This window comes from Schistocerca cancellata, chromosome 2 (assembly GCF_023864275.1).
Source record: "Schistocerca cancellata isolate TAMUIC-IGC-003103 chromosome 2, iqSchCanc2.1, whole genome shotgun sequence".
Classification (NCBI taxonomy): Eukaryota; Metazoa; Arthropoda; class Insecta; order Orthoptera; family Acrididae; genus Schistocerca; species Schistocerca cancellata.
In genome coordinates this window covers 550,654,295-550,678,952 of record NC_064627.1, presented here as the reverse complement: position 1 = coordinate 550,678,952, position 24,658 = coordinate 550,654,295, and the positions used below count along the sequence as shown (strand labels likewise).

Here is a 24,658-nt window from a genome sequence, read left to right as displayed (position 1 = left end):
ATATGATATGCTCAAAGCACATTTTTATTTCATTCTTATCATAGACAAAATTTTACTTCCACTTATTTAAATATCTGCTGCAATGTTTTTTTATGTATTCTAGTTCCATAGTTTGGGTGCAAGAATAAACGATACAGTAATCCCTGTGCATCGCGAGCATTACCTACAATTTTTTCATAGAAAAGAAAGCTTCACAGTTCACCCCCTGTCCCCCAGCGACAACTGCTTCACCCGCACCCTGTTCTCCTATGAAACATAAAGTTTAAATGTTAGACTACACCGTTTGTAAATCACTTGATTGCTGGACTCCTTACTTACCAACTGGCTTAAATTAGACCTCAAGCTGCCAATGCTTTGTGTCTAACCACTGCCAATAATAATAATAATAACAGTAATTTGTAACGAGCTATAGTAGCCACTACGTAGTTGATGTAATGTTATAGTGTCAATTAGTTCGTTTATCTGTTTCAGAATGATAAATGAAGCAATTTATGGTCCACTGCAGAAAGTACATACAGCGTGGAGGAGAAATTTTCGAGAGATATTTCCCATTTGTTTCACATATGTCTCACTTTTATTGCATAGGTGCGGAATACAAAACGAAGTATATGTGTAGTGGGTGGACTGTATGAAGAAGATGTTGATTATACGTTTCACAAGCGTAACTTTCAATACATCCTGCCATCCTGTCATTCGAAAAAAAGTAACTGGCATTTCTCTAACTCCACCTTATGCAAAACACAATATATTTCTTACCCAAACGTATTTTGACACCCATGTGTCGTTTTCTGTCTGTAAAATGCATTTCTGTAAAATATAGTACGAATTTCATGGTCATTTATCTGTTGTAGGCATCTTGTCTGTTTCGTTTCAACTGCTCATCCAGAAACTGCATTTCCAGTGGAAATGGATTTCTAATGTTCGGCTTTACTGTCTTCTTTTTATAGTTTTGACAGCTTGTCACCTGCAGAGTAATGATGAAGAAATCGGTTTATTATTTAAATACTGTATCGTTGGTAAAGTTTATGAACAGGTTTAGCGTACGAACACCCGGTTTCATAGGAATGATGTCCAGATTGTGCGCTGTAGGTTTTGTGTTGTTTTTAGTGTTACTGTCATCAGTTGTCGTTAGATGCCGGTCTACTGGGGAAAGCTTATGTATATGTGTGAGAGAGAGACAGAGAAAGAGAGAGAGAGAGAGAGAGAGAGAGAGAGAAGGAGAGAAAGAGAGGGAGAACTGGAAACAGGGGACAGAAGGCTGAGAAACAGATGTTATTATGTTTTATTTGGGGAAGTGCCTTTGCATTCATTGTTACAGTGCGTTGTTACACAGTGTTGTATTTTCCTTAAAGATTTTCTTTCGTTGTATCATTGCTTTTTGTATTTAGTTGTTCCCCTCTATCGTTAGTTTTCTAAAGAAACTTATTTGAGGATCTTAAGACCAGTCTCATTGTTGTTTGGAAGGTGGTTTCCTTGTATGAGGTGATCTGCAAAAGGGGGATTCGTGCTGACAGTGTTTAGACTTTTCTGTACTGTGCTGTTTGTGCGGAAAGACATTCGTAGTTGTTTCTTCAGAATGTTTCCCACCCTGTGGTCGTTTCTATTGGTGTACGTTAGTATGTGTCATGCTGTGCTCTCTGCAAGGTATTCCCTTCCAGTCCTTCGGTATGGCAGCTAAGTTATATAATCAATATTAATCTTAAAAAGTTATGATAATAGTAATGATAATGATCTTTGACGGAGATAGTCGTTTTACCCCTCGGAATCTTTCAGTTTACTCCTCATGGGTATTCATCCCCATGCTGGTAACCACTGGACTGAAATCATCATCAATTTTCATGGTCGCAGCATGATTTTTTCGAGGTGATACTAGTGTTAATGACTATTCCGTCGTATTTCTCCGTGAAAATATTGACTATGCGCGCATTAAAACCCAGAACATGATTCAGTGATGACTGACATGCTTTAAGGTAACAAAACCACAATTATGTAATGAAGAAACATTTTTCAAAGCACACAGTCTGTACATTGAGGATGTAGTATACATAGTTTTCTGATCACAATGCGCCCTTTCTTTCCAGGACTGGAGCCAGGAATTTCATGTGGGACATGAATTTGGAGTTGCTGGTGCAGCGCTGGAAGTACGCGTCACTGGTGGAGGCATCGCTGACTGCCTCCTCGGCGTCTTCTGGGATGAACTCCGGTGCGAGGATGATGGAGGCCGCCACCACGGACATGCCCACCCCGTGGATTGCCAGATCGTCCATGTCCCTCAGCAGCTGCCGCAGCGGGAAGGCGTCCGCCTGCTCGTGGAAGCCCAAGGCGCGCAGCGAGGTCTGCAGCGTCGCATGGTATTCAGACAGCAGCTGGTCGAAGTGGTGCCGATGAACTTCCTCGCCGCCGCTGCTGTACAGGAAGTGTTGAAGGTCGAAAGCTGGTGTCCCCCAGAAGCAATTCTGTAAAGACCGTGTAGTGTTGATTTTGTATCAAACTTACTCTTATTGCTGAAAAAGAAAACTATAACTCTACTGTCTCATGCGACACTGACTGTACCGTGAATAAATGTGCCCGCCATAGCCAGGTACCCATAAGCAGCAGGTGCCTAGCATCAACGAATTTAAGGGGCGATCAAAAAAATTTCCGTTCGGAGGACGTACAGTCTAGAATCTGCATGCTAATCAGACAAAATCACCGTCAGTATTGAGGCAATCACCCCACCGAAGCACCAGGTTGATGATATCCGTTTGGTAATACGCCATGTCCTGCTGCGTGAAGAAGCCCGTAACTGCCTACTGCACGTCCTTGTCCGACAGGAAACGTAGATCTTTCAAGGCCTTTTTTAAGGTTCTGATAACCACGTAGGTAGAGATCAGGACTATAGGACGGGTGCTGGAGTGTCTCAAACTTGAGCTGACCTAGCGCCAGAGAGAACAGACATTGTTTACTCGACAGTACACATTTCTACAAGTAAGTAACAATGACTGCTATGCTTATAACTTTTTATAAATAAAAAAATAAGTTTCCTTTAATTTACGCCTACGGTCACAAAAATTTTGTAAAGAGATTACCGGTTTCGGTCTATAATGACCATCATCAGTCTGTTTTGTAAAAACAAAGTCCTAGTTTACTGCCGCCATAGTGGTTATTTTGTTTCGTTTTGAACAGTAGTACTACTGAAAACATGACTCGTGCAGATGATGTTATTTATATATATTTGACGATGCTGGTGCTGATTCTGCATTTAACATTTGACGATGCCACTATGGCTGCAGTACATTGGGGCTTTGTTTTTATAAAACAGATCTGCTGATGGTCATTATAGACCGAAACCGGTAATCTGTAAACAAAAAGTTTGTGACCATAGACGTAAATTAAAGGAAACTTATTGTACATACAGGTCACTGTTTTATTCGTCACAATGTCGCAGCTTGTGATGCTTATAACTACCTACTTCCAACAATATTTCAAAGTCAGAAAAATATTATAATAACTCCCACACTACGGTAATAAAATTACATTTCACGCTACGGTAATACATTTATCTTGCAGTACAAGACGTCTGGATTCTTTTTTATACTCTGCTTAAAACCTCGATAAGCGAAGGACCGCAACAGCTGTTAAGTGATCCTTTATTAAAACGGCCGAGTTCGTAGCTGACAGCTGCATCGCGAGATATACAACTGAGTAGGAAAAAAATAGGGAAAAGTATGATAAAGAATGTTGTCTGTACACTAAGTTAAAAAGTCTGTCTCAGTCAAATCAAAACAAAATATCCGTCGAATGAACGGTAGTCAGGTGGCAAAATCGGCAGAACAATGGAGTCAAACACCCCATATAGTAAGAGATCCTATATTGAAATCCAAGGGAAGTGATAGGGTCTAAAATTCAAAGTTTGAAAATGTGGAATTAAAATGAAGGTAATTAATAAGACGTGTATAATTAGGTAACCTCGCCGCTAGGACAGAAACAAAACTGAGGAATAGACATGTCTGGCAGTAGCATACAGATCACATAACAGCCACAATAAACCAAGAAACTTAAAATATAAAAATGGAGCATTAATAGCCAATAAAGATGTGTTGTCAGGGGGGAGGGGGGGGGGGGGGAATAGATTTAGAGAAACATACAAACCAGAAGGCACTGAAGAACTGAAGAATGGCAGAATGTAAAGCCCAGATAATAACGCAGCCGGAATAAACACAGGCGATAGTCGACATAACACCTGGCGCTCGGGAACAAGAAGCCGACCAGATAGGCAAACATGCGCAGACTAGGTGCATAAAGTAATTTGTAAGCTCAGCTTTTTCCAATGGGTTAACGAATAGGGAAGTAAACTTCATTACGAAAATAGTTTATTGTGTTTCGCTTATACATATTTACGCAAATAAAAGTATATCATTGTTCTTTTTTTACATTATGGCCTATGGAAGGGTATTAACTTTGCCTTGTAGTAAAAATTGACTGCCATCTTCTGCTGGTAATAATTCTGAGATTCTTGCTAGCAAATACGCCTTGCAATACTTCAAAATCAAGGGTGCTGTACTAAATTTCGTGATGATGCGCTTGCTCTGAAGATCAGGTGCTTTTTCTCCCATGCATAATGGGGACAGCCTTTCCATGCAAACGCTTCAAATTCTGTAATTTGGAAGCAGAATAATCTCTGTTTCTTGAATTACAACAAGTAACTGAAAGGCAAAATACGAAGTTCATTAGTAGTAGTGGTATATAGCACATGCTTGGCACACATTTTATAATTCGAAGTCTCTTAATGACATATGCACAGAAAGTTGCTAGCCCTGCCAGCAACAGCATCAATAACTTGATACTTTTGGCTGCTTAATATCTCTCTTCCTGCTTAGTCAGCAAAGTCACTTTTTGTCGTGTTCATATTTACATGTGTCTTGTTCTCATATTACAGAAGTGAGGGCTGCACAGGGTGTCGCCAGAGGGGACAGCTGTGTTGAATTAATTGTAAAAGATGTTTGAATGGATGGAGTGGGCAAGTGGTTCTCTGCTGGCGATAGGCGGAGGCGTAGGAAACTTAGACAGCTAGATATTGTCAAAATTCTTTACTGCTAATCATAAATAAACGTAGTGTGACGTGCCTGCAGTAAGAAAACGGCAGTTCTCGGGCGTTAAACCGTTGACCTATGCATGCCGGCGTGGATGCGTCACTGTAAGCGTTTCTCAGACACACGGCCCAGTGGTGGGTGGGTACCCTTGATATCAGCAGACAGCTGTGGCCTGTGTGTACTGTGTCTGCTGGCGTCACACCAAAGCAGCATGAAGCTGGGGTGATCTCAGTTCACATCTGGACAGTGCTGAGGCAACAGGATCCCTGCCAAGAGGCCTTGTGGAAACGGTGACAGAATGGATATGACCTGATGTAATCCGGCTCGAATGCGTCAGACAGGCGTTGGCAAATCACGGTGGAGACCGAAACATGGCAGGTGCCGATGCATAGTCCAGCCATGCCGATGACCTGCTCGGCTAGTGCCTAAGGCATACACTGTCCAGTCACATTAAAGTGACTACCTGCCAAAACCCTGAATAACCACCTGTGTGGATGTACTGTGCGGGGCTCCATGTTGTAGCTGATTGGCTAAGTAAACAAGTGTTAACGGTAGGTGTATATTCCTTTCCTTGTGGAACCACCGAATTGGTAAGTACTAATACTTCTTGTTCATTGCCTTTTTTTACTGTTCGTGAAGCGTTAAGTCCCACTTCGTACCTGTAAATAATGTCCATCGATTCGACCAGGGAAAATACTTTGAAGTTTACCTTTGACAAGAATACGAGACATACGGCTTTAGATATTCAAGACTGACTGCATGAAGATTTCGCTATTTCTGGTTGTAACGCTGAGTTCATTCAAATGGATAATGAGAAATATTATTTTTTGAAAAATTTCATAGTTCTGTTATGTTGTACATGCTGTTACTGAGAGCCCAGAGCACATATGAATTCCGTCGTCGTGATGATTCTGTCGGTACCGTTGATAGAAGTAACGCTAACACCGAACTGAAAAACGTCAGGGTGATAAATCTGCCCTCAGTGCTAGACAACAAGGACTTGATACAGGTACTTCCTGATTATGGACAGGTAAAAAGCAACCAATTGGAAAAATGGTCTGCTAGATACAGCATTCATTGCTACAACAGGATCAGATCTGTAGGAATGTTTGTTACGTCCGACATCCCGTTCCATGTCCTTGTAGAAGGTTGAAAGGCACACGTAATACGAGGGTTGGAACTTAAATAGTGGCAACTATTTATTCACAACCGATACAAAAGAGTTACATGTTTGCATCTGTTACCGTCCTTCAAAGTAGTCACCAGCGTTATGTAGAACCCGTTGCCAGGGATGTGGAAGGCGTAGTATACCGTTAGCAGAGCTTGTTCTGTTGATGGTGGAGATTTTAATTGTGTTGCTAGATCGGCAGACATAACAGGATAAAACCCTAAATGTAGCCCCTTACACAACGTGATTGGTGAACTGAAACTGGTAGACGTTAGGGATCGACCACCCATCACGCGATCCCACTGTGGATACGTATCTCCACTGTCAGCCTGACAGGACAGATTTTGTACCACAACAGGCAGTAATCCCCGCCAGCTTTTTGGACCACCACGAAGCTGCCGTTACAATAAAAGGTTTACCCCGGCCCAGAGTGACGGAGAAGGGATGCTGGAAATTAAACTGCAACCTACTGAACACTGAGTGGGGTAAAACAGAATTGTGCGAACGTTATCGAACATGGGTTCGGTGAAAGCGGTTCTTTCGTAACGTTCTTGAATGGCGGGATAAACTGATGAAACCTGGAATTCGTAAATTGTTCACAAACGTAGTGTATAGAATCAGTGAAACTAGAAGGGAAAACATCGAATTCTATTACATGACTGTTCGAGAAATCGAAGGAAAAGTGGCTAACGAAGAAGACCGATCTCACGAATTGAATAATTTAAGAAAGTGGATTCTAGAACTACAGGAAAAAGAAATCGATTACAACATAATAATTCACGAAGATAAGGGATATTGGAAGAAGGAATTGAAGACGTTATAAAGCACTTATGACGAAATATGAGTCCGGGCGTTGAAGGCAACCGTCTGAATTTTACAAAGTCTTTTGGTCGTTATCAAAGCGGAATTCACGGAGCTCATAAAAGAGACATAAAGACTGGCTCAAATGTACTCAACAAATCAATCAGTAATTATATTCCTCGTACCCAAAACTTTGAAACCAATTAAAATAACTGATTATAGGCCAATAACTAAATTGTGCACCCGCTAAAAAATAATGGCGCGCTAATAGCCGCAAGTCTAAAAGAGACTCTTCAAGACATAATCGGGACTGGCCCAACGTTTAGTGTTCCCAACAGGTAGATCATTGATGGACTTTCCTCTCTGAGAGACACTGCCCTCTTCAAATGGCTGACAAAAACGGAATAATAGGACTGTTGAACACCGACCTAGGAAGTGCCTTTGACAAAGTCGATCGTCAATATGTAAGGAATGCGTTGTAACACCATAACTTCCCACAGGCCACAGTTGATTTTTTACTATGAGGGTGAGTCAAATTAAAAACTTAAATTTGTAATAACAAATCAAAATTTCGCGGCGTTATCCTGTAAGCTGGCAAGCGTGCTACAAACAGCGTGCAGAATGGCCTGTAGGTGGCAGCATAGTGCAGATGCACACATACCGTCGCAGTATCAGTATAAAGATGGCCGCCCTACTTGCGACTTGCACTAGGGAAGAACAGCGTTCTGTTATTCTGTTTTTGCGTAGTGAAGGTGTGAAACCTATTGATATTCATCGACGAATGAAGGTTCAGTACGGTGATGCACGTTTGTCACAGCAGATAGTCTACGAATGGAGTAGGAAGTTCGCAAATGGTATGACTTCAGTGGAAGATGTTCCTCGTCCAGGTCAGGCACAACGAGTTGTGACTCCACAGAACATTGCAGCAGTTGAAGCCATAGTGAAGGAAAACCGCCGAGTGACACTGAATGACACTGCAGCATGTTTACAGATTAGTCATAGTTCAACACACCACATTGTGCATGATGTGCTTTAGTTTCACAAAGTGTCTGCAAGATGGGTGCCACGGCAGCTGACTCCTGAAATGAGAGAACGACGTGTTGATGCTTGTGAAGAACTTCTTCGGCGCTTTGAACGACAAGGTGATGGCTTCCTTGCAAGAATCGTTACTGGGGACGAAACCTGGCTTCACTTCCACAAACCGGAAACGAAGAGAGCGAGCAAGGAATGGCGCCATTCCTCATCACCAAAACCAAAAAAGTTTCGAACAGAACCATCAGCAGGGAAAGTTATGCTGACTCTCTTTTGAGACGCAAAAGGCGTCATTTTGGACCATTGAATGCCTAGAGGGACCACTCTCACCAGTGAGTGCATCATGCACAGATCTCCTAGCATCATGCACAGATCTCCTAAAAAATCATCTGCGGCCTGCAATTAAATCAAAACGACGTGGATTGCTGTCAGCAGGTGTCCTTTTGCAACATGACAATGCAAGGCCCCACATTGCCCGTACAACAGTTGCAACAATCACAGACCTCCATTTTGAGTGTCTTCCTCATCCACCATACTCACCAGACCTTGCCCCAAGTGATTTCCATATGTCTGGACCACTCAAAGACGCAATGGGAGGAAAGAAGTTCCGTTCTGATCAAGAGGTACGCCACACGGGGCGTGAGTGGTTGTGCGGACTACCAAAAGAATTTTTTTCTAAAGGAATTTATGCGCTTTGTAAGCGCTGGAGGACTTGCATTGAGCGTGATGGAGATTATGTTGAAAAGTGATACAGCTTTGTACCACTTCTGCAGAGTAAATAATATTTTAAAAAAATATTTAAGCTTTTCATTTGACTCACCCATATACCAGACCGAAATCCAGTGGTGTCCAAAATAGAAATAAATACCCACTTCAGGGGAGAGTTCTCAACTTAGCACTCAGTCAGGACACCATGCTCGTTATTCATGATATTATTTATAATTTCCTTGGAACCAGTGATCAGTGCAATCACCAAGCAAAACGCTACAATAAGTTTTGGTGCATGAAGGTTCGTTGCTAAGACTTATTGCGACGATAACAATTGTAATCACGCAACATCAACACTTCGGGAAGATATTAGAAATAAGAGATTCTTATAAGGAAATGATATAACGGGAGTAGGATTCGTTGTGCATAAGAAGGTAGGGCAGAGAGTGTGTTACTAAGAACAGTTCAGAATCGACAGCAGACTAACACCAACAACGATAGTTCAGGCATATATGCCGACGTCGCAACTGAAGAAGAAGAGATAGAGAAACTGTGTGAGGCTATTGAAAGGATAATAAAATATGTAAAAAGAGATGAAAATCTAATATTCATAGGGGACTGGAATGCAGTTGTAGGGAAAGGAGTAGAAGGAAAGATTTCAGGAGAATATGGGGCTGGGACAAGGAATAAGAGAGGAGAAAGACTGAGTTCTGTAATAAACTTCAGCTAGTAATAGCGAATACTCTGTTCAGGAATCAAGACGAGGAGGTATACTTGGATAAGGCCAAGTGATACGGGAAGATTTCAGTTAGATTACGTCATAGTCAGACAGATATTCCGAAATCAGATACGGAGACAGATATTCCGAAATCAGATACGGATTGTAAGGCGTACCCAGGAGCAGACATAGACTCAGATCACAATATAGTAGTAATAAAGAGTAGGCTGAAGTTTAAGACATTAGTCAGGCAGAATCAATATGCAAAGAAGTGGGATACAGAAGTACTAAGGAAAGACGAGATACTGCTGATGTTCTCTAAGGCTATAGATACAGCAATAACGAATACCTCAGTAGGCAGTACAGTTGAAGAGGAACGGACATCCCTAAAAAGGGCGATAACAGAAGCTGGGAAACAAAACATATGTACAAAAAAGTTAACGGCGAAGAAACCGTACTCAATTGATCGATGAAAGGAGTAAGCACAAAAATGTTCTGGGAGACTCAGGAATACGGAAATACAAGTCGCTGTGGAATGAAATAAATAGGAAGTGTAGGGAAGCTAAGACAAAATGACTGCATGAAAAATGTGAAAAAAACGAGAAAGAAATGATTGTCGGTATGATTGACTCAGCACACAGCAAAGTCAAAACAACCTTTGGTGACATCAAAAGCAAGGGTAATAACATTAAGAGTGCAACAGGAATTCCACTGTTAAACGCAGTGAGAGAGCTGGTAGGTGGAAAGATCACTTTGAAAGCCGCTATGAGTGGGGATCTGTCGACCTGGAAACAGCGTTCGACAATGTAAAATGGTGCAAGATGCTCGAAATTCTGAGAAAAATAGGGGTAAGCTATAGGGAGAGACGAGTCATACACGGTATGTACAAGAGTAATGAGGGAATAATAAGAGTGGACACCAAGGACAAAGTGCTCGTATTAAAAAGGGTGTAGGACAAGTATGTAGTCTTTCGCCCCTACTGTTAGTGTTCCATAGATTTCGTGTTTGTTTTGAATACAGTCAGAGAGAGTCCCTTTAGTCAGCCATAGTGCCAGTAGAGTCAGTGTCGTCGTAACTGCCGTCTGCTTCACGTCTGCTGTGCAGCGAGCTACCTTAATTTAAGTATTAACTGTATTTTTCTTACTTGTCACTTCTTCTTCCGAGTGTATTTGCTTTCAGGAAGCTTTAATTGTCGGGTGCTAATAATAGTTCCATAGATTTCGTGTTTGTTTTGAATACAGTCAGAGAGAGTCCCTTTAGTCAGCCATAGTGCCAGTAGTGCTAGTGTTTGTTTTCAATACAGTTCAGAGACAGGTAGTGCTATTTTCATTGTTTTCTACAAGAAGTGGCTAGCAACCACAGTTTAGTGAATAAACAGCCGCCTTTAGTGAATTAGCAGTCTAGTTAAAGGTTGATTAACTCTCTTCAATAAATTGATTCCTTAGGATGGATAGGATGTGTGACTGCTGTGTAAGGACGCAGGAGGAGCTGGCCACTGTTCGCGAACAGCTGACCGTGTTGATGGCCGCGGTCAGCCGTCTTCAGGCTGCTGCCTCGGAGTGTAGCGACAGTGGGGAGTCTGGTGCGTCGCAAGGTACACCCCAGGTGTTACATGCTTCACCCACTGTCCCTTCTGTCGAGACATCTTCGCGGGTACTGGACGCGGATGGGCCACCCTCTCCCCAAGGGGAGTGGCGGGTTCAGCGGCGTTCGCGGCGCACGAGCCGGAGGGTCAATGTGGAGGCTGGCCGTGTGGCATTGCCCGCTCTGCCTGTGAGTGGACATGTGGCTGCTCCTTCAGCAAGGTCCGAGCAGGCACACGGGGGGAGGGGTTTATTAGTTATTGGGAGCTCCAACGTTATGCGGGTGATGGAGCCCCTTAGGGAAATAGCGGGAAGGTCGGGGAAGAAGGCCAGTGTTCACTCTGTCTGCTTGCCGGGGGTCTCATCCGAGATGTGGAGGAGGCCCTACCGGCGGCGATAGAGAGCACTGGGTGCACCCGACTGCAAATTGTTGCTCATGTCGGCACCAATGATTCCTGCCGTCTGGGTTCAGAGGTCATCCTCAGTTCGTACAGGCGGTTGGCGGAATTGGTGAAAGCGGAAAGCCTCGCTCGCGGGGTGAAATCAGAGCTAACTATTTGTAGTATCGTTCCCAGGACCGATCGCGGTCCTCTGGTTTGGAGCCGAGTGGAAGGCTTAAACCAGAGGCTCAGACGATTCTGCGGAGATCTGGGGTGCAAATTTCTCGACCTTCGCTATCGGGTGGAGAAATGTAGGGTCCCCCTGAATAGGTCAGGCGTGCACTACACGCCGGAAGCGGCTACAAGGGTAGCGGAGTACGTGTGGAGTGCACATAGGGGTTTTTTAGGTTAGAGAATCCCCTCCCTAGGCCCGACAAGACGCCTCCTGAAACGCTGCAAGGTAGGAGTAGGCAAAATGCAACAGGGAATAACAATATTAATGTGCTAATAGTAAACTGCAGGAGCGTCTACAGAAAGGTCCCAGAACTGCTCTCATTAATAAACGGTCACAACGCCCATATAGTACTAGGGACAGAAAGTTGGCTGAAACCAGACGTAAACAGTAATGAAATCCTAAACTCAGATTGGAATGTATACCGCAGAGACAGGCTGGACAGTGAAGGGGGCTCAGACATGGTAATTGGATGTCTCTATAGGACCCCTGGCTCAGCAGCTGTTGTGGCTGAGCACCTGAAGGATAATTTGGAAAATATTTCGAGTAGATTTCCCCACCATGTTATAGTTCTGGGTGGAGATTTTAATTTGCCGGATATAGACTGGGAGACTCAGACGTTCATAACGGGTGGCAGAGACAAAGAATCCAGTGAAATTTTTTTAAGTGCTTTATCTGAAAACTACCTTGAGCAGTTAAACAGAGAACCGACTCGTGGCGATAACATATTAGACCTTCTGCTGACAAACAGACCCGAACTATTTGAAAAAGTTAACGCAGAACAGGGAATCAGCGATCATAAAGCGGTCACGGCATCGATGATTTCAGCCGTAAATAGGAATATTAAAAAGGGTAGGAAGATTTTTCTGTTTAGAAAATGTGACAAAAAGCAGATTTCAGAGTACCTGTCGGCTCAACACAAAAGTTTTGTCTCAAGTACAAATAGTGTTGAGGATCAGTGGACAAAGTTTAAAACCGTCGTACATAATGCGTTAGATGAGTATGTGCCAAGCAAGATCGTAAGAGATGAAAAAGAGCCACCGTGGTACAACAACCGAGTTAGAAAACTGCTGCGGAAGCAAAGGGAACTTCACAGCAAACATAAACATAGCCAAAGCCTTGCAGACAAACAAAAATTACGCGAAGCGAAATGTAGTGTGAGGAGGGCTATGCGAGAGGCGTTCAATGAATTCGAAAGTAAAGTTGTATGTACTGACTTAGCAGAAAATCCTAAGAAATTTTGGTCTTATGTCAATGCGGTAGGTGGCTCAAAACAAAATGTCCAGACACTCTGTGACCAAAATGGTACTGAAACAGAGGATGACAGACTAAAGGCCGAAATACTAAATGTCTTTTTCCAAAGTTGTTTCACAGAGGAAGACTGCACTGTAGTTCCTTCTCTAGATTGTCGCACAGATTACAAAATGGTAGATATCTAAATAGCCGACATAGGGATAGTGAAACAATTAAAATCGCTCAAAAGAGGAAAGGCCGCTGGACCTGATGAGATACCAGTTCGATTTTACACAGAGTATGCGAAGGAACTTGCCCCCCTTCTTGCAACGGTGTACCGTAGGTCTCTAGAAGAGCGTAGCGTTCCAAAGGATTGGAAAAGGGCACAGGTCATCCCCGTTTTCAAGAAGGGACGTCGAACAGATGTGCAGAACTATAGACCTATATCTCTAACGTCGATCAGTTGTAGAATTTTGGAACACGTATTGTGTTCGAGTATAATGACTTTTCTGGAGACTAGAAACCTACTCTGTAGGAATCAGCATGGGTTTCGAAAAAGACGGTCATGTGACACCCAGCTCGCGCTATTCGTCCACGAGACTCAGAGGGCCATAGACACGGGTTCACAGGTAGATGCCGTGTTTCTTGACTTCCGCAAGGCGTTAATACAGTTCCCCACAGTCGTTTAATGAACAAAGTAAGAGCATATGGACTATCAGACCAATTGTGTGATTGGATTGAGGAGTTCCTAGATAACAGGACGCAGCATGTCATTCTCAATGGAGAGAAGTCTTCCGAAGTAAGAGTGATTTCAGGTGTGCCGCAGGGGAGTGTCATAGGACCGTTGCTATTCACAATATACATAAATGACCTGGTGGATGACATCGGAAGTTCACTGAGGCTTTTTGCAGATGACGCTGTGGTGTATCGAGAGGTTGTAACAATGGAAAATTGTACTGAAATGCAGGAGGATCTGCAGCGAATTGACGCATGGTGCAGGGAATGGCAATTGAATCTCAATGTAGACAAGTGTAATGTGCTGCGAATACACAGAAAGATAGATCCTTTATCATTTAGCTACAAAATAGCAGGTCAGCAACTGGAAGCAGTTAATACCATAAATTATCTGGGAGTAGGCCTTAGGAGTGATTTAAAATGGAATGATCATATAATGTTGATCGTCAGTAAAGCAGATGCCAGACTGAGATTCATTGGAAGAATCCTAAGGAAATGCAATCCGAAAACAAAGGAAGTAGGTTACAGTACGCTTGTTCGCCCACTGCTTGATAATGCTCAGCAGTGTGGGATCCGTACCAGATAGGGTTGATAGAAGATATAGATAAGATCCAACGGAGAGCAGCGCGCTTCGTTACAGGATCATTTAGTAATCGCGAAAGCGTTACGGAGATGATAGATAAATTCCAGTGGAAGACTCTGCAGGAGAGACGCTCAGCAGCTCGGTACGGGCTTTTGTCAAAGTTTCGAGAACATACCTTCACCGAAGAGTCAAGCAGTATATTGCTCCCTCCTACGTATATCTCGCGAAGAGACCATGAGGATAAAATCAGAGAGATTAGAGCCCACACAGAGGCATACCTACAATCCTTCTTTCCACGAACAATACGAGACTGGAATAGAAGGGAGAACCGATAGAGGTACTCAAGGTACCCTCCGCCACACACCGTCAGGTGGCTTGCGGAGTATGGATGTAGATGTAGATGTACTGTTCAACCTGTACATTGAGGAAGCAATGATGGAAATAAAAGAAAGGTTCAGGAGTGGAATTAAAATTCGTGGTGAAAAGATATCAATGATACGATTCGCTGATGACATTGCCGTCCTGAGTGAAAGTGAAGAAGAATTACATGTTCTGCTGAATGGAATGAACAGTCTAATGAGTACAGATTATGGACTGAGAGTAAATTGAAGAAATACGAAGGTAATTAGGAGTAGTAGAAATGATAACAGCGAGAAACGTAATATCAGGATCGATGGTCACGAAGTAGATGAAGTTAAGGGGGGTAGGACGTCAAAGGGGCCGACTTGGAGCAGGAGAGGCACCACAGGACATTTTAATTTCTACTGTCTATACTTTTACAAATAAATTCATAAAACTTTGTCAGCATGACCAAGAAGGATTGAGGACTCACACTCATAGCAGTGGAAGTTCAAAAACATAGCAAAATACCTTTCTTTTTTTACATGTGAAATTTCATCATTTTTTCACTGACTAGTGACTGCATTTGTTTCTATAGGTACACTTTTCTTCCTAAGTAAGAGAGATTCTTTGATGAATTTTGCACAGCATACAAGCAGTACTTACAGGTGTGCGAAACTCTAGAATTTTCCAAATCTATTAAAAACTGTGGTAAAAATTGAGATAATTAACTATAAAATTTGAGTTTTTTCTAAACATGGAGTTTAAAATGTAACGGTTCATTCATTTTTTCATAAATTAAATAAACTGTAGAGTTTCATACACATGTAACTATAGTTTCTATGCTGTGCAAAATTCATCGAAGAATCTCTCTTACTTAGGAAGAAAAGTGTACCTATAGCAACAAATGCAGCCAGTAGTAAGTGAAAAAATGATGAAATTTCACATGTAAAGAAATGTATTTTGTTACGTTTTTGAGCTTCCACTCCAAAGAGTATGAATCTTGAATCCTTCCTGATCATGCTTTCAAAGTTTTATGAATTTATTTGTAAAAGTATAGACAGTGGAAATTAAAATGTCCTGTGGTGCCTCTCCTGCTCCAAGTCGGCCCGTTTGACGTCCTACCCCCCTTAAGGAATTCTGCTGCCTACGCAATAAAAAAATCAATGACGGACGGAGCAAGGAGGACATCAAAAGCAGAATAGCAATGGCAAAAAGGACATTCCTGGCCAAGAGAAGTCTACTAATATCAATTATCTGCCTTAATTTGAGGAAGAAATTTCTGAGAATGTACGTCTGGGGTACTGCATTGTATGGTACTGAAACATGGACTGTGGGAAAACCGGAACAAAAGAGAATCGAAGCATTTAAGGTGTGGTGCTACAGACGAATCTTGAAAATCAGGTGGACTGGTAAGTTAAGGAATGAGGAGGTTCTGCGCAGAATCGGAGAGGAAAGAAATATGTGGGAAACATTGATAAGGAGAAGGGACAGGATGATAAGACATCTGTTAAGGCTTAGGGAATGACTTCCATAGTATTAGACGGAGCTGTAGAAGGCAAAAATTGTAGAGGAAGACAGAGACTGGAATACATCCAGCAAATAATACTGGACCTAGGTTGCAAGCGCTACTCTGAGATGAAGAGGTTAGCACGGGAGAGGAATTCGTGGCGGGCTGCATCAAACCAGTCAGCAGACTGATGACCCGTAAAGAAAGGAAGCAGCAGGAGCAACCGTCACCCCACATCCCTTCACAGAATGCGACGAAACGGATGTGTTCGCCGTTAAACTGAAGAAGAACGTGAACTAATTAGTTGAGGATAGTTTGAAATCAATGGCGGACGAAGTAAGAGGCGCCTTACTAGCGAACAGCGCTGTAAGAACTTGAATCTTATTCAGTGGATACAATACGTCAATATACTGGCTCTTTCGAAGATGTGGTACATAGCTCAAATAATACCCATAGAGCTAAATTGCTCAAATTAATAAGTACATCGATGGTTCATCTGAAAAGGGATGCTATACCTTGAAGCCAGTGTCCAGCTAACATGTCGTCAAATGAATGTGGATTAGGCTTAATAGATTGTGAGATAAAATGCACAGCCCTCCTTAGTTAAAAATGTTATAAAATTCTAGAAACAACCACAAAATCAGTAGTATTTATTGAAGGCCGCGTGGGGGAATTACCAGAAGTAAAACTCAACGACGGGCACCAACATATATTACTTACATTCTTAAAATCACAACAGACATTCTCGAAAAACTCCCAAATAAAAAGAAGTTCACTATGAAAAAGGTTATGGAAGAACTACAGAAGGAAGAAACCCACACACCAGCCAGCCAAATAAAACACAGATCTGAACTGGACGACAATGTGGTCTAACTTTTCGGATCCGACTATAAGCTCAACGCTGCGCTCGGCCGATTACATGTTCTTAAACGATCTTTCTCCGATAGCATGATGGTGACACTACCTGACGATCACGAGAAACACTTACTATGAACATTGTGGCTTGACTGACACAGCGGTGCACCGAAAAGTAGGCTGCTCACGAGTTCTAGGCCTGTGGAAATGGATTAAATTTAAATGTACAATGCTACTATGGACAACAACGGCTGGAATTAACGCCAGGAAGATAGTGTACGTAGATATTAAAAAGTTCCCGGCTTCTAAAACGAGAGCAGTCACTTGGCTTATGCACCGAGGTAACAAAAGCCTCGGGATAGAGAAACGCTAGAGATGGCGGTAGGATCGCATACACAAGGTATAAAAGGGTAGTGAATTGGTGCAGCTGTCATTTTTACTGAGGTGATTGATACGAAATGATTTCCAACATGACAATGGCCGCACGATGGGAATTAACAGACGTTAAACGCAGAATGGTTGCTGGAGACATTCCATTACGCAAAGCGTTAGGAAATTCAATATTCCGAGACTCACGTTGTCAAGAGTGTGTCGAGAATACCAAATTTCAGGCATTACCTCTCGCCACAGACAACGCAGAAGCTGACGCCCCACACTTCACGATGCAGACCAGCGGCTTTTCCGTGGAGCTGTCAGTCTTGACAGACAAGTAGCACTGCGTAAAATAACCGCAGAAGTCAATGTGCGGCGTACGACGAACGTATGCATTAGGACAGTGGGGCGATATTTGGTGTTAATGGGTTACGTTCGAGTGTCGTGCAGGTCCCAGGAAGCCATGGACTCAAGTTGCCACGAAGGGCCTATGCAAGCTGTTGGTGGCTTCACAATAGTGTGCGCTGTGTTTACATGGAATAGGTCCTCTGCTCTAATTGAACCTATAATTGACTGGAAATGCTTATGTTCGTTTATTTGGAGACCATTTGCAGCCATTCATGGACTTCATATCCCCAAACAACGATGAAATTTTTGCGGATGACAATCCACCATGTCACCAAAACACAACTGTTCGCGACTGGTATGAAGCGCATCCTGAACAACTCGAGTGAATGGTTTGGCCACCCAGGTCGCCCGGCATGAATCCCATATATCATTTATGGGACAAAATCTAGACTTGAGTTCGTGCATCAGATCCGGCATCGGCAACATTTTCGCCATTATGGGTGGCTATGGAGGCAGGACGGCTCAATATCTCTAGAGGGGACTTCCAGCGACTTGCTGGGTCCATGCCACGTCGAGTTGCTGCATTACGCTTGGCAATTCGAGGTCCGTTGTGATGTTAGGAGCTGTCCTGTGACTTTTGTCACCTCAGTGCATCTTCCTATCTAAACTATGTCATCAACGACGGAGGTGAATCTGTAACTGATTTCAAACTACAATTGCACCAAGCACGGCACAAAGTCGTCAGAAGCAATTGGAAAAAGGGAAAATTGAGCCCATTCATACACTTTTTATTTTAAAAATAAGTACGTTTAAAAATGAAAACACCCAACAGTTACTTTTCAGAAGAAGTTCAGAGTTTATCTAGAAGTATAGTTCCCTTATTTCAAGTATAGTCAGAAAATAATCTTAATTCTACTAACATGTCACCTCGAATTAAGTAATAACACACCAGTATCCTAGCAAAAAGAATGTTTTGGTTCCAAGACAAAACTGAAGTTTGTAGTTGAATTTAAACAAGAAGAATTTAGTTACTTGAGGAAACTTGAATACAGCTGAAGGAAGCTAGCCGATGACGGCATAATATGGCACGTTCTATTTTTACACAAAAAAAAAGCGTTTAAGGCATACGCTCATGAAAAGCGGTAAATTCCCTGGAAGCCACTAATTTCCGACGATCCCTTCCCTTTTTCCCCATTCTCTATTTCATATAGAAGTGTCGTATAATTACCACTGTGTGACAGTATAAGCATTATCAGCAGAAGACGGCAAACGATTTTTACTGCAAGACGAAGTTAATGCCCTAGCAATGGGATACAGTAATATTAAAAACACATGGGCTTTAGCTAATTTTCTGACTTAAAAAGTAATGTTCTTTTAGTTGTGTAAATGAATACGCATAAAACAGGAAGCCATTCTTGCAATAAAATTTGTTTCCATACTGTCTACCCCATTGGAAAAAGAAAGAAACAGCCCAACAGATTACTTTAAACACAATACATGGAAAAATATAGATTTTTTCTAATGCAAGACAAGGTTAATGTCCTGGCATGGGGGTCATACGTTTTCGGCTGACTTTGAAAAGTAGTTGAAAGTGGCTAGTTCAAATCTCGTCATCTTTTGTTTCTTATTGATACGAAATTGTTTTACATTCAGACTTTAAAACTACTGCTCAATATCTTATTTTATCAAAGAGTCAGTAGTTTTCACTATATGATAGCTTAACTCAGTACTTTCGAAGTGTATCTTAACCTTAAAGTTAGATTAGTAGTGACAATAAGTGAGCCACATGTATTTGTGCTATATAAGAGATATTTAAGTATTTTGATTTTTAGTTACTTTAATGTGCTATTTTATCCTTGACGCAAAGACAGAAATTTCGCCCGTGATCTGAGATCGAATTTCCGTACGTGTGGAACCCTGTTGACAGATTTTACTACTCCTCAGATTCGTAGTAGTACAGTAAGCAAACCAAACAGGCTCCGTGTTTAGCTAGTTGTTTACGATGCTGACATGTCATATTTGCTGCTTTTTGTAGTTACGCTTTCGTATTGCAAAAATTTTCCGTTTAAGTAAAATATCTGTGCAGAGTGTCTCATTTTTACAAGAATGTGCTGAAAAGTAATACCTCCTAACTTTTATGAGAAAACTCTTAAAGTTTTTTAAATAAAACAAATTTTGTTAACATTCAACATCATTATTCTTCATATCTAAATGGTTCAAATTTCTCTAAGCAGTAAGGGACTTAACGTCTGAGGTCATCAGTCCCCTAGACTTAGAACTACTTAAACCTAACTAACCTAAGGACATCACACACATCAATGCCCGAGGCAGGATTCTATTCTGCGACCGTAGCGGTCGGGCGGTTCCAGACTGAAGCGCCTAGAACTGCTCGGCTACACCGGCCGGCGGTACAGATTAAGAATGCCAAATAAATCCTGTAGACACTAAGTGAGGAGGGGCCGTGGTGGTGTAGGAAGGGCCAATAGGAACACACTGCACTGGTAGGGGAGGGGAGATGTCATTTTTGGGTCATAAATTATCATCTTTATTATGACAATTTCGGACTCCTAGTCAAACATGAACACAAGTGCACTATTAGGTCGACATCTCGCATATAACTAATGTTGATTATAATGACACTTATAGACCATTAATCATAAGTAAAATGACAGTAATAGGTTATTAATTTCACCCTAAAAAGCATAGGAGAACAATGTGGTCTTTGTACTGAGACCAGCAGAGCCACTCTGCTGTCGTAGTAGGAGATCACTGGGGGTGGAAAATTCTTTCATGAACAACCACGACGGTTTGCTGGTAAAGTTATAAAATTAATTGAAGATAAGAATGAAAAGAGAGTTATGACGTAATCTAGAAGTAGAAACTGAAAGTAATAAATGTTATACGCAATACAGGCGAAATACGTAACTTGACTACGCTAAGTCGATAGTGTGCAAATTATGGCAGGAAGGTCATCGTGCTGAGTGAAGTGAGATTCTAGTATCTAAGCAAAAATGAAGAAGAAAACTGTGCACATTAAATACCCACTTACGAAATCGATAAACGTGCTATTATACTGCATTTCCTGCGTTATTGTGAACAATAGAAAGAAGTAACAACTTCACGAAAGGTTCACAGCTTTTAACAGTAAATACAAAAATCGACTCCTGGGAACGCAGTGGCCGTTGTATAAAATATACAGAACACAGCCACAAGATGCGTATTGTTATTTTTTTACCGGTTTCGCTCGTTAGAGACATTGCCCTGTTGGTGACGTGTTAAAAAGCAAGCACATAAAGTGTCAAAATAAAAAATAATACATGTACTGTAGAGGAGCTCTGTACATCATATAATCACATGGAATGATACCAGCGCAAATTGTTCTGATATGCTGAAACTGTGCTGCAATGAGTACGTGGTGGTAATTCCAAATGTGTGCAAGATCCGATTTTCCAGCCCGCGACAAGAAAGAAGCGAAAACTCCAGACATGTGACATTACATACAACCTCATATCGTTAGAAGAAATAAAAATATGTTCATATCATAACAATTATTAAAAAGGAGTTGATTGTTTCGCAGCTTGTTACAAGCCCTTCGACTTTAACGCCATTTGTGATACTTGCAAGTTAGTGTCACTGCTTACTTAATCGCAATGACGATTAGAAAAATCTCTTATATGTTCTAGCCAACTATTAGAAAAGATAGGTAAAATGAGAATTTAAGCATGATTTTCACTGCTATTTATTATGTATAATATTTTAAGATTTACTACCAAACTAATGCCAACATGTAAAGGCAAACTGGTGAACTATCCTTTTTTTTGGTTTTTGGAATCTATATGCAATGCCGACATTACTAAGGATTAATTTTTGTGAAACGTAATCAATTTAAATACAATTGTACTCTGAAGCAGTTACCGCACACATGATATTGTAATGTGTAGAAAGAATGCCAAGATTCTCTGATGATGGGTTAATCCCTAAACGCGTCAATAAATGTGAATTGCTGAACCAAGTGAAAAATTATTTTCAAGCTAGCTAATCAGCACTGTCAAAAGCCTTAAGAAATTTATGTATGTTACAATCACACACTAAAAGTGCTTGAAGGAAAGATATGATAGTTGCATTTGCATTTTATAGCGGGCACAGTATAATTAATCTTAAAATCTGTATGATACATAAAAATTACGTATAATACTGACTGCATGAATGAAGTAGCCTAGACCCAAAATAAAAAGGGTTATCTCCGTCTTATGAGGCTATGTGGAACAATTAGAGTCAATCTTACGACAAAGAACAGCAATAAAGAGCAGAATCGAGACTGAAACATCTGTGTCAATGACACTTACAATAAGCAGCGAGTGGTGGTCCATCATAGTGGTTGAATACCTCTGTAAGTTCAGACAAGGTGGTATCTTATTTGATGATGTACTCAGCGACGTTAAGGCCATTGTACAACGAGAGTGGCACATTGTCACTAGAGAGTATATGCTCAGGCATTCCTGCAGAGACAATTCTGCTGCGGTTCGGATAACAGGTGCAGTACGGTGTGAGAGTGAAACGGCGCGGCAACTGGAAACGTGGCAGAAAGATAAGTACGCGGAACAATATGAATTTGACAAAACGCCTAAAATACACACAGATTAACTGTGAAAGTCCGGTAGTATATGGATCAAATGCAGTATCACATGCAGCAGTAGCGAAATGGTTCAAATAATTTGGCCAAAATCTTATAGACATGTGTGATCGGAGCATTCCAGATCTTCCACATGCGATTTCCATCTCTTTCTGAAAGCTGCAAAAACATCTGCAGGTCGTGGAGGCCAGAGGGAGCTGGGGGCGGAGGGAGGAGGGAGGCAAGTGACTTTCAAACGATGAAGACGTTCACATAGTGGTTCCCGAATGGCTCCTTGAGAAACTGGAAAACGACCGGATTTCTTTCGTCGGGGAGTTGAGCGATTGGTAGAACGTTACGACCGTTGTTTACAGAGCCTTGGTGACTAAGTTGAGAAATAGCGACTTGTATCTGCGTGACTCTGACATGTAGTGCAGCATTCGATAAAAGCTAGTTGGCCTACCATAATAATGTGTACCATCGTACCATCATTATGAATCGACAGTTTGTTGCCTGTTGGTACTTCTAATTACCATCAATGTCGATCCTTCTTTGTTTTGTTTACACACATATTTCCCACATCCTAAACTAACAGTTGTTTAAGAATACTACGCTGCCCTCTACATCTCGTTTGCTAGTCAAAGAGACAATGATACGCTTGCAAATGATGCTAACAATCCTGCAGGTTTCAAAATCTTTCGGTTTGGAAAGATTTTTGACAGAATATGCACCAGTGAAGTTCAACATCAGTTTACGTGAAACTGTAGAAAAATGAGAAAAGACATAAGAGATTGCTTACATGAAAATCCTTTCAAAAGTAGAACGATGTCTGAGACTAAAACTGACAGAAGGTGGGTGAGACGTAGACAACTCAATTATTTTCTTCAGAGAAAAAAACCCGGTGAAATAATACAAAGCGATGAAGCCTGTACAACGTGGCTACAAACTGTGGCGTACTGTTGACCTGATAAGCTACATTCTTTCCTTTGATTTTTTATCAAGGGAGAAATACAGCTTTGGGCAGTGAATTTGAAATCTGTGCGTCAGGATTATTTTTTCGTAGAAGTATTGGAATAAACACAAGGGGCAGGACTTCGATAACTTTTTGACATACTTTTTCCTACCTAGAGGGCAAAATGCAAAAATAGAGACAATTCTCTTTTGTGGCATAATGAGGATAAATTGGAAAAGTTCCCCACCAAACCTTTCATCTTCTAAGGAGATGAAAAGAGGTTACTTTCATTATAAGATGTCATCCTTTAGAATTGAGGTACTTTGTTGGAGACAATAAAATTGGGTGTCTGGCTTCCAAGTATTATAGAACAGAAGTAATTTTAAACTCCAGAAAGCAGAAGGATGCCATTAAAATCAACATTAAACGTCCTTTGTAGTAAAGGTCTAGTGTTTTAATATGGAATTTGTGAACCACATTGACAGACTTAAATCTGCTTATCGGTTGGGAATAAGCTCCAAACAGCATTCCTAACTCGTCATGACCTATTTTGCGGGTTGTATAGAAAGATTCCACTTACAGAGTTTAGGAGAAATGTTGCTCAGGAACTGATGGGACAAATGAATGAAAAGAATATCAGTCCAAGAGCTGCAAGACAGTTTTGACAGAAAGCAATAGATGCAAAAAAGAAGTAATTAGTCCTAAAGAATGTAAAATTGGGAAAGAAAAGGTGAAATTTTATCACTTTTGCAGTAAATACAGGAATGTTGTAAGAAAAATTCAATCTGGACCAAATTCAAAAAGTATATTTTGTGGCGTATTTCTCAGCTGCAATGAAGATATAAATATTTTTCTTTAACGCCATTATGTAACTGTACAGTTACTATTTTAATGTTCACTGATTCGAAGCCTTAGTGCATTCTAGCACGACTGGATTCGTTACTTAGGAAAAGTGCTGTACTAAGAACTCTTGCTCGGAAAGCCACTGGTGCAGTTGTCACCAAACTGCGGACAGTGGGCTGCATGCGTCAAGTGCAGCCGGCACGGTAGCATAGCGTGTTCGGTCAGAGGGCTGCGTGCCCTATGTAATAAAAAAAAAAAAAAACTGAATTAATCGATCATTAACGAACTTAAACGGATGTCTTACGACGTCCGACCCGAGAAGATGCAACGAACAAAAGCGAATAAAATGAGATTAAAAAAAAAAGTGCTCGTGCGGCCCCCGGTTCTCAGCCGATTTCATTTATAACATGCATCTAGTAACTAACAGTTGAATCCAAAACCGTCAACTAACATTAAGGGTACAATTTTCCTACTCCGTAAAAAATAAACATACACTCCTGGAAATTGAAATAAGAACACCGTGAATTCATTGTCCCAGAAAGGGGAAACTTTATTGACACATTCCTGGGGTCAGATACATCA

General features: G+C 41.4%; 1 protein-coding gene across 1 annotated transcript in view; it reads right to left on the bottom strand.

The window, feature by feature from the left end:
• Positions 1-2,041: 2,041 nt before the first annotated feature.
• The window catches only part of LOC126146702 (uncharacterized), a 62,097-nt gene continuing 39,480 nt past the window's right edge, over positions 2,042-24,658 (bottom strand). Inside the window, exon 3 of the mRNA XM_049915639.1 lies at positions 2,042-2,456. Coding sequence (XP_049771596.1) covers positions 2,058-2,456 — 399 coding nt within the window. The 3' untranslated portion in view covers positions 2,042-2,057. The remainder of the gene's footprint in view (positions 2,457-24,658) is intronic.